This window comes from Nyctereutes procyonoides, unplaced genomic scaffold (genome assembly GCF_905146905.1).
Source record: "Nyctereutes procyonoides isolate TBG_1078 unplaced genomic scaffold, NYPRO_anot_genome, whole genome shotgun sequence".
Lineage (NCBI taxonomy): Eukaryota > Metazoa > Chordata > Mammalia > Carnivora > Canidae > Nyctereutes > Nyctereutes procyonoides.
The window spans coordinates 84364470-84376246 of record NW_026575125.1 but is presented as its reverse complement, the minus strand read 5'-3'; the positions used below and the strand labels follow the sequence as shown (position 1 = coordinate 84376246).

The following is an 11777-nucleotide window of genomic DNA, read 5'->3' as shown; positions in this document are numbered from 1 at the left end:
GAAAAATCACTGAGTCCCAGAACCTTGTGTGTATCTACAAATTCCATTCTCCTGCATGCCCACTCCAATACTGAGAACCACACGAATAACTTTTATTTATTTACATGTGTTAGTTACATATGTATTTAACTCTAAAATATGTGCTAGTGTTCTACATTTTAGCTTACATAAATGGTACTTTGCTGTGCGCATTCTGGAATTTTTACTTTCATTATCATTTACTATTAAATATGCATGATTTTCTGATTTTCCTTGTTATTTGTTAGTTATTCCTTATTTAGTAATTCCTATTTTTAACTTCCAAACATATGGTTTTTAATGAACATATATTTTTTTAACCTATCCTTTAACTGCAACGTGTTCCAAGAAAGTTTCCCTGCATGATACTGGTTCTTTAAAACGTGTTTAGGTTTCCTTCAGGATGTAGCACATAATACATTATTATAGATGTTGTAGGTGAGCTTGAAAACCACATATAGGGATGTGGCTGGAGCTTGAGGCGCGCAGGGCCGGAGACGCCGCAGACCCGGGACCCGGAGCAGCTCGGAGGCGGTGAATAATAGCTCTTCAAGTCTGCAATAAAAAATGGCCTCCAATAAAACTACATTGCAAAAAATGGGAAAGAAACAGAATGGAAAGAGTAAAAAAGTAGAAGAGGCGGAGCCTGAAGAATTTGTGGTGGAAAAAGTACTGGACCTCCGTGTAGTGAATGGGAAGGTGGAGTATTTCCTGAAGTGGAAGGGATTTACAGATGCTGACAATACTTGGGAACCTGAAGAAAATTTAGATTGTCCAGAGTTAATTGAAGCATTTCTTAATTCTCAAAAAGCTGGTAAAGAAAAAGATGGTACAAAAAAGAAAATCTTTATCTGACAGCGAATCTGATGATAGCAAATCAAAGAAGAAAAGAGATGCTGCTGATAAACCAAGAGGCTTTGCCAGAGGTCTTGATCCTGAACGAATAATTGGTGCCACAGACAGCAGTGGAGAATTAATGTTTCTCATGAAATGGAAAGATTCAGATGAGGCAGACTTGGTGCTGGCAAAAGAGGCAAATATGAAGTGTCCTCAGATCGTAATTGCATTTTATGAAGAGAGACTAACTTGGCATTCTTGTCCAGAAGATGAAGCTCAATAATTGTTTGCATTGCTTTATATATATATATATATATATATATATATATATATATATATATAAATCTGGGTCTTTGTTTTTTGGTTTATTAGTGTGAAGAAATAACATTCTAATGAAAATCAAGTTTGATATGTTTGTTTTGAAGTAGTATTGGGGGAGTTGTTGGGGTTTTTTGCATCTATAGCACTGGTTACTTTGAACAAATAAAAGCTTTCTGTAGTTGTTTCCTTTATCAGAAAAGAATATTTGAGACCATGGCATATTATCCCCCTGCATCAGAGAACACCTTCTCTAAATGTTGGGGGAAATCTTCATAGTTGTTACTCAGTCAGAATTTGTGTTTAACTCCTATATGCCTAAGGACCATTCTGGGTTTTTTATTTAGGGCTTTTTGTGTGTATACTTAAAAGTACATACATAAGTGGTTTCTTTTCCTTTTGTTATTTTTGAAACATTCACCAAAACAAAAACAGCATTTTATAACCATGGATAAGGCCATGTTTCTGGGATGCTATCATTTTCAGCAACCTAAGAAATAAATCACTTAAAGTTACATTGAAATTTTTCCTGAAGCCTTAACCTTTCAAATTTTGTAATTAATTGGACAATTTAAATATAATATAGAGAGTTTAAATTGGACAATTTAAAAGCAGCCATATCAGAATCCATATCCCTAGTTACAGTCACATAAATGCAAGTTTATTTGCAAGATCCTTGAAAGGAAAATTTTAATCACCACCAACAACCTCCCCACCCAGAGGGCAAAACTAGACAAGTTTTGGTGTACTTTAATTAGGTAAACAAAACTTAGTTAAATGGATATTTAAAGGTTCCTTCCAGTGAACCATTCCTTTTCAAGAAGTTGAAACCCCTTGTGCTGTATTGACTAAAAGGTCATGATTCATGGAGCGTCTAAGACTTCGTTCATGGGAACCTGATCATAACCAGGTGGTTAGAAATGTTTGCAATTTAGCACCTGCTGGAATAAATGGGTGGACAGACTTCTATAATCCAAATTTTTGACCTGCATGTTTTTTCTTCACCCCAACTCATTCCTAACATGTAGGCTCAATCTTCTCAGTATTTGAACTACTGGTTCAGCAGAAACCAGGAAAAACGATAACTTTGTAGTCAGAATGTTATCCAACTGTATATTGTTTACTTTATTGTAAATACTGGTAAACAGTGGTCAATAAATAGTTTTATATTCCTTTTAAAAAAAGAAAACCACATATATTTCATACGATCAAACTTGTTATTTGCATCTTTGAGTTTTCTCAATACTTCATAGTTTCTGGTCTGCTTAATCTATCAGTTTCAGACAGATACATGTACAAATATCCCAATGTAATACATTTTGTCAATTTCTGATTGTAAATCTGTCAGTTAAAACTCTATTTTTGATGATATGGGATTTTTTTCAGTGCATAAAAGCTCAAACCAGTTATATCTTGGCAGCTTGGTAGCAGCTTGGTAGCTCTGTTATGAGGTGACATTTCTTCTTATCTCTGTCAATCATTTATTCCTTAAATTGTATTAAAAGTAGCTTTACCAATCTCTCCTCTCTGCTTTGATATGTAGCCTCCATTCTGAATTTTTTGTTGTAGCTTATCTAACTATGTGTGAATCATAAAATAATACATTATTTTGTTTTGTGTATTTTTAATGTTAAGTAAATGAAATCACATTCTTTTATAAGCTCCTTCTATCACTGAACATTATGACTAAGATTCATTTGTGTTATTGCTTAGCTTAATTCATTCATTTGCACTTCTGTTCAATAGCCCATTGTATGAATATATTACAGTTTATCTGTTCCACAATGGATAAACATTTATGTTGTTTCTGGACTGTGGCCATAAACAAACAGTGCAGTTAGGAACATTTTTATAAACATCTCTTCGTATGCATACATTAGAGTTTCTTTCAGGGATGGACAAACTGTGTAAAGGGCTAGATAGTAAATATTTTAGGCTTTGTGAACTATGTAGGGTCTTAGTCATATATTCATTCTTTTTCTTACAACTCTTCAAAAATGTAAGAAAGGGGGAACTTGGGTGGCTCAGTCACTTAAGTGTCTTCAGCTCAGATCATGATCCCAGGGCCCTGGGATGGAGCCCCGCATCAGGGGCCTTGCTCAGTAGGGAGCTTGCTTCTCCCTCTCCCCGGGCTTGTTCTCTCTCTCTCTCTCTCTCTCTCTCTCTCTCTCAAATAAATACAATCTTTTTAAAAAATGTAAAGAAAAATATTCACCATTTCCAGGGCCTTCCCAAAACGAGCCGTAGGACACACAAGTCCATAGCCCATAGTTTACCAATGCCTGCAGAGTAAATAGCTAGGAATGAAAGAGCTGTCAAACATATTTTTGCCAACATGGGGGATGTGAAATAGTATCTTGTTGTCTTTTTAATTTAATGAGACTGAACATCATTTCATATGTTTATTGGCCACTTGGGCTTCCTCTTCTGTGCAGTGACTATTCAAGTCTTTTACTCATTTTTCAAGTAGATTGCTTTTTCTTATGTCCCTTCTGACTAATATGTGTTGCACATATCCTCTCAGTCTGTGGCTTGTTTGTCAAACAGAAACTTTTAAACCTAAATTAATCTAATTTATGTACCTTTTTTGATTTCATGTACTTTTTGTCCCTTCTAATGTCTTCTAAAATTTTTATAATACTATCCAGAAGTCATTTGTACACCTGCAATCTATTTTTATGCCCAATGTGATGTGGGAGCACAGTTTCAAATCTTTCTACTGCAAATTCTCTTCTTTCCTCATTGAAATGGAAAGCTGATACTGTTGTACATTAGGTTCTTGTAAAATTAATGCTGCAATAACAAAGAGCCCCCAAATCTCAGTGGCTTACGCAGTTTCTTTCTTGCTGACATTATTGACAGTGTTTCAGTGCTGGGTCTCATCTACGTTTCTATTTTTTATTTCAGGACTCCAACTGAAGGAGTCTCTATTTGAAACATAACATGTTTCCGGCAGAAGGAAAAGAACTGTCAAACCATGCAGAGAAATTTCCGTCATTACACAGTTACAGATTTACCATGGTTCAAGCTTCTGTCAGGTGTGGCATAGGTCTGCTCCCATTCTATTGGCTAAGGCAAGTCACATGGCCAACCCCGACATCACAGGGAGGAGACACACCTCTCTTGGAGAGACACTGGAAGTTATATGGCAACCAGTGAAGTAAGTCAATCGGAGAAGGACAAACATTATGTGCTCTCATTAATTTGGGGAATATAAATAATAGTGAAAGGGAATAGAAGGGAAGGGAGAAGAAATATGTGGGAAATATCAGAAAGGGAGACAGAAAATAAAGACTCCTAACTCTGGGAAACGAACTAGGGGTGGTGGAAGGGGAGGGGGGCGGGGGTGGGGGTGAGTGGGTGGCAGGCACTGAGGGGGGCACTTGACGGGATGAGCACTGGGTGTTATTCTGTATGTTGGCAAATTGGACACCAATAAAAAATAAATTTATTAAAAAATATATATATGGCAACCAGTGGGTACATATAATCCTCTTACAGAGAGAAGAGCAATTTGGGGTAATAATAATACAGTTTACTTAAACATATATGAAAATATTTTTCTGTTCTATTTCTCTTTCTCTGGTCATCTATTCCTGTACAAATATCACAATATCTTAATCAGTATACTTTCATAATAATTATTGATATGTGGTAAGGCAAGGCACCATACTTCGTTCTTTTCCTTTAGCAGCATCTTGATCCTCCTTGGCCTTTGCTCTTACATATCTATTTAAAATTCATTAGTAACATTGAAATACTTTTAAATGTTTCAGGCTACTAAATATGGTATCTCTTCTATATTCTCTTGGTTTCTGGTGAATATAAATGTACTTGATGGATTTTTGTGTCCAACAAATTTGCCAACCTGTCTTACTAATTCTGTAGATTAATTTATGCTGTGGATTCTTTCAGTATTTTTTAAAGATTATATTTATTTATTTATTAGGTAGAGAGAGAGAGAAAGAGAACATGGTGGGCGGGGAGAGGGAGGAGAGGCAGAGGGGGAGGGGAAGCTGACTCCCAGCTGAGCAAGGAGCGTCTTGCAGGGCTTGATCCCAGGACCCTGAGATCATGACATGAGCCAGCCAGGAGTTCCTTTCAGGTTTTTTTGGTTTTTTATTATTTATTATTATTTTTTAATTTATTCATGAGAGACGGAGAGAGAGGCAGAGACATAGGCAGAGGGAGAAGTAGGCTCATCCCAGGGAGCCCGATGTGAGACTCCATCCCGGGCCCAGGGATCATGCCCTGAGTCAAAGACAGACGCTCAACCGCTGAGCCACCCAGGTGTCCCTGTTTCAGTTTTTTATATAAGTAATTATCTCAAGTACACAATGACAGTTTTGTCAAAATAATTTTCCTAATATGTCTATTTTCCAATTTTACAATCAATTTTATTTTAGGTCTCTTTTATATGTACAATATAGTTGGTTTTTCTCAAATCCAAGTGGGTACTATTGTTTACTTCATTTTGATTAAGATGTATTTGAGTGTATTTCATTCATTCTCGCTTGTGTTTCCTATTTCCCTCCTTAATAACTTATTTCCACCCTTTATCAATTCTTTTTTAATTCATAAAGTTCTCCATAAATGCTTTTCTTTCCTGTGGTACCCTGAAGTCCAAGAATTGCATTTCAATTTTATAAATAGTTAGACTTTACATTTTTACACATATCCCTACCAAAAAACATTTCTAATAGTATCTAACATTATTCAGTACATCCTTTCTCCTCCTCTTACATACAGACATAGAATAGTCTTGGATTGCTTTTCTTTTTTCTTTAAGTTTCTATTGCAATTCCACTTAGTTAACATGCAGTGTAATATTAGGTTCAGGGGGACGAAATAGTGATTCAACACCTCCATACATCACCTGGTGCTCATCATGATTACTGGCCCACATGTTTGGCTTGCTTTAAATAACCACTGAACATATTGTAGAGCAGGAACTGAATCCCCATTGTTTTCATTCATAGTCATATAATATTTTAGCTTCATCTTTAATTTTAATTGTAAAAGTGCTGTTTTCTATTCAATAGTGAATGTAACTTGTCAGGGCATTTTCAAAATCTGTCCTTGCCACTGTTGCTCACATTCCACTCTATTACAATCTCTTTTCTTGTTGCTAAAAGGCATCCTTTAGAGTCTTTCAACAAGAGTCTTTGTGTGGCTATGCATCTTAATTTTTGTATTTTTGAAAATCTCTCTCTCTTTGGCTCTTTGGATGGTAGTTTAACTTTTGCCAAGGACTTTGGGCATCTTTTCATACTGAAGAGAAATCCTGTTTTTAAATTATTCTTCTTTTTATATATCATCTGCATTCTATGTATAGTAGCTTTTAATTTTCACTGTATCTTTATATTTGGCAACAATATTCTGCAGTTTTATTAAGTTGTTTCCAGCTGTGAATTTATTTTTATTTATCATGCTATTTAGTTTTGAGTGGAAGACTCAGGTCTTTCTTCAACTTTGGAAACTATCTTCAAAACCTCTTCAAATGGTTCTGTCATTCACTCTCTTCTTATTTTGTAAGTCCTATTAGATTGATAGTGGAATTATTTCTATTAACTAACTTTCATCATTTTGATCTCTTTATTTATGTGCTACATTCTGAGTGAATTTCATGGCCATATAATCAATTTCATAAATTCCTTTTTTACATGTTCAGTTTATTTTGCCTACCAAATCACTAGCTCAATAATGATGTTTTTCATTTCTAAGATGTCTTTTAGGATCTTTCTTATCTTAATCTTTCTCCCAAAATTTATTGAGACATAATTTACATTATATAAACTTAAGGTGCACAGCATAACAATTTGATATAAGTATATGTCATGAAATGATTACCACAATGAGTTTAGTTATCTATAGTTATACTATACTTATGTAGTAACAATTTTTCCCCTTGTGGTGAGAGCTTTTAAGATCTAGTCCTTAGGAACTTTTTTTTTAAGGGGAGGGGTACAGAAGGAGAGGGAGAGAGAGAATCTTAAGCAAACCCCATGTCCAGCATGGAGCCCAATGCAAGGCTTGAAATCCAAGACTATTAAGTGAGATCATATAGTCTTCATCTTTTTCTGTGTGACTTATTTAGCATAATGCCATCAAGGTCCATCCTTAGTGTTACAAATGACAGAATTTCCTTCATTTTTTCTGGTTGATTGGTATTCTACTGTGAGTTTTCTTTATCTATTCTTCCACTGATGGACCCTTAGGTTGTTTCCATGTCTTAGCTATTATAAACAATGCTGCAATGAACATAGGGGTACAGATATCTCTTCAGGACATTTTGTTCTCTTTGTATGTACACCCAGAGGTGGAATTGCTGGATCATATGGTAGTTCTACTTGAATTTCTTGAGGAGCCTCCATACTGTTTCCCATAATAGCTGAACCAATGTACATTTCCACCAACATTGCAACAGGATTCTTTCCTCTGTATCCTCATCAGCATTTATTATCTCTTGTCTTTTTGATGATAGCCATTCTAGCCGATGTAAGTGATATCTCATTGTGGTTTTGATTTACATTTCCCTAATAACTAATGATGTTGAGAACCTTTATATACTGTTGGCCATTTGAGTATCTTCTTCGGACAAATGTCTATTTAGGCCTTTACACATTTTTAAATTGGATTATTAAAGTTTTTTTGCTATTATGTTATAGAAGTTCCTTATATATTTTGGATATTAACCCCTTATCAGATCTGTAGTTTACAAATATTTCTCCCATTCCTTAGTTTGCCTTTCTTTTTGTTGGTCATTACTTCTGCTGTGAAGAAGCTTTTTAGTTTGATGTAGTCCCACATGCTTATGTTTTATTTTGTTGCTTCTGCTTTAGGGGTCATATCTAAAAAATCACTGGCGACGCTCAGGTCAAGATGCTTTTACCCTCTATTTTCGCCTAGGAATTTTGTGGCTTCAGGTCTTACATTTAAGTCTTTAATCCATTTTGAATTAATTTATGTGAGTGAGGTAAGATAGGAATCTAGTTTCATTCTCTTGCATGCAAATATCCAATTTTTTAGTAGTATTTATTGAAAAGACTGTCTTTGCTCTAATGAGTATTCTTGACTCGCTTATTAAATATCAGTTGACCATATATACACAGGTTTATTTGGAGGCTCTTAATTTTGTTCTTATATATATAATAAATAAGCATAAAATATATATACTTTTAATATCTATTTTTAATTTCCTTTATGGATATTATTCCTTTATTTCTTTGTGTCTTCTAACTATACCTAATTTAAACCTTTTTCTAAATGCTTTCCATTTGAATCCTCTATCTCTGGTTATTTGGGCTACTATTCTTGGCATTAGTTTCGCCACGTGTGATTTGTAGATTCCTTGTATGGAGGCATTTCTCTATCTCTCTCTTTCCCTTATCCTTCTCTCCATGCCTAATAATTTTGTGCTTGCTTCCCTCATCAGTCTTTGTAGAAATACATGGGCTAATACAGGTGACTTGAAGCCCCTACTGACATTACACAGATGATATCAGAAATCCAGTCTGTGCTAGTGTTGGCTTCACATCATAAACATGATGTAGATACTGCAGTATATTCAGTTTCTTCAATTCTAAGTAACTTCCTAGATCCCCAATATCCAATGTCACAGGGGAAATGTTAAGCTAAACAAGAGTATTATATCAAATAAGCTGGATGTTTGTTATTCAAGAATGATCAGAAAACCTGTGAAATCTTCCTGGAAAGCTATACAAAAAGAGGGAAAGAACTATTCAGTGTACTTGGGTTGTAGGCAGGGCTGCATAATAGGAAAGAAATGCTTATTTCCCTATCTGATATTCTTCCATGTATTGGGACACTGATTTTAAAAAATCACCCCTGCAGTCTCTCTACCTTCCTCACATACTGTACTCCTGGAGATCATTGTTGTGACTTATGTGAGTGGTAAATTACGGATAAGGAACTAGATGCATCGTGCAGAATCTGCCTCTCTCTTTTCACTTGGGATTCTATGGTGTGTGAAGAGTACATATTCTGGTAACCTCCACTATGCAGCAAGTTTTATGAAAGCCAGATCCCCCATGTGGGGTGGCCTGAGACTTCACTACTACCTGTGGCTGAAAGGATGTTTCTGCCTAAATCTGCAGTGTGTATAAGAAAGCCTTCTTGCCCACGGATATAAGCCACATTATCTGATATGAGCTTCACTAGTTATAGAGATGGGTTTTCTGTTTCTCTTTCTTATTTGTATCTATTTTAGTGACTTTCAAACTCAGGTGGGGAAAACTGGAGTTTTCTCATGATTCCAATGAGAAAGACGAAAGTTGCTTTCTGATTGTAATTTATACATTTCAGTTTTTTCAATGAATACATTATATTTAAAAAAAAACTCTGCTTTATACACACATCTCCCCAAACTTCATGCTCACTCCTCTCTCTCTCTCTCCTCACATAAACTATTCTCATAACCTGCCCCTCTCTTCACTCTCCCTTGCTCTATTCCTGCCCTCATCTGCCATGCTCTGCATCTCTTATCTTCTTCCTTATATACTTTTGCTTTTTAATAAACCAATTAATTTTTTGGTTTCCTCAATTCCCCTCTCCATCCACTGCCTGGATCCATATCGTAAAGGCCTAATCCTATAAATTACAGAAGATTCCTCTTTTAAAACTAGATAAGGGATTGGGGCACCTCAGTGGGCTCAGTTGATTAAGTGTCTAATTCTTGATTTTGGCTCAAGTCATGATTTCAGGGTCTTGAGATTGAGCCCTGGAATTGGGCTCTGCACTCAGCATGGAGCCTACTTAAGATTCTCTCTGCCCCTCCTACCCCATACCCTCCTTTTGCATACACATGCACTCTCTATCTTCTCAAAAAATATAGGTAAGGGATGGAAGAAAATATCTGTAAATCATGCAACAATAAAGCATTAAAATCCAGAATATATAAAGAACTTCTACAACTCAACAACAACAAAAATAACCCATTCAAAAATAAGTAGATAGTTCTCCAATGACAATTGTAGATATAGAGCAGACATTTTGCCGGAAGCCTGGGTGGCTCAGTGGTTGAGTGTCTGCCTTTGGCTCAAGTCATGATCCTGGGGTCCTGGGATCGAGACGGGACTCCCCTCAGGGAGCCTGCTTCTCCCTCTGTCTATGTCTGTGCCTCTCTCTGTGTGTCTCTCATGAATAAAGAAATAAAATCTTTGAAAGGGGGAAAAAACAGATATTTTGCTAAAAAAAGATATGAAAAGGCCCCCAAATCATATGACAATATGCTCAGTAACATTAGGCATGATGGAAATGCCATGAGGTACTACTATGTACCCATGAAGATGGCTATTAATTTTTTTAAGAAGTGATGGGTGTTAATTTATTGTGGTGATCATTTTGCAATCCATACATATATAAAATCATGATGTTGTATAACCTTAAATTAATACAATGTTATCTGTCAATTATATCTCAGTAAACCTAGAAAAAAGTTTTTTAGAACTAAGTCATGTTTAAAAAATGGTAATTAACATGTGTTGGCAAGGGTGTGAAGAAATTGGAATCCTTATGCATTGCAGGTGAGAATGTAAAATGGTGCAGCTGCTGTGGTAAACAGTTTGGTGGTACCTCAAAAAAATAACTATAGAATTTACTACAGAATTACTATATGATACAACAATTCTGATCCTGGGTATATAACAAAAGAACCAAATGAAGGGAATCAAATAGAATAGGTGTATACACCAATGTTCATGCAAAATTATTTATAACAAAAAGGTGGAAACAACCCAAGTATCTATCAACAGATGAATTTATACTTAAATATGATACACACACACACACACACGCACACACACACATACACACAATGGAATAATAGATTCTATTCAGCCATAAAAAGGAAATTTTGATACATGGTAGAACATGGGTAAACTTTGAAGACATTATAATAGAGTGAAATAAGTCAGACACAAAAGGACAAATATTGTGTGATTCCACTTATGTGAAATATCTAAATAGATTCTTAGAGACAGAAGGTAGATTAGAGTTTACCAGGAATGAGGGGCAAGTGAGGAGAAAGAATAGGAATTATTGCTTAATCAGTAGAGTTTTTCTTTGGAATGATCAAAAAGTTCTGAAAATGGGTAGTGATAATGGTTGCATGACATTGTGAATGTACTTAATGCCACTGGATTGTCTAGTTGAAAATGGTTAAAATCAGAAACTTAATATTACGTGTATTGTGCCACAATAAAATCTTTAAAAAGGTAAGGCAGAAAGACTGTGGATAAAAATACTTTAATACTGTATCCCTTTCAGGCAGGTCACAGTCATATAATAGAAGTATAAACTTGGCCAAACCATTTCACTTCTCTAAACTTCACTTTCATCATCTATTGAAAACAGATCATGTTGCCTGCACCCCCACAGGGTTGATTTGAAGTTCAATTGCAACCTAATGTGTCAAGGGTGCCTGGGTGGCTCAGTTGGTGAAGTGTCTGCCTTCTACTCAGGTCATGGTCCCAGGGTCCTGGGATCCAGCCTTGGGTCAGGCTCCCTGCTCAGTAGGGAGTCTGTTTCTCGGACTCCCTCTGCCCTGCCCTCTGCTGGTGTTTCTCTCTCTCTCTCTCTCTCTC

General features: G+C 35.8%; 1 protein-coding gene across 1 annotated transcript; it reads left to right on the top strand.

Annotated features, from left to right (window-relative positions):
• Positions 1–485: 485 nt before the first annotated feature.
• On the top strand, positions 486–1173 carry LOC129518344 (chromobox protein homolog 3-like). The gene is given in 2 exon segments (XM_055338452.1): positions 486–852; positions 854–1173. Coding segments are annotated over 2 exon segments (552 nt in total). The 5' UTR covers positions 486–585; the 3' UTR covers positions 1139–1173.
• The last annotated feature ends 10604 nt before the right edge of the window (positions 1174–11777 follow it).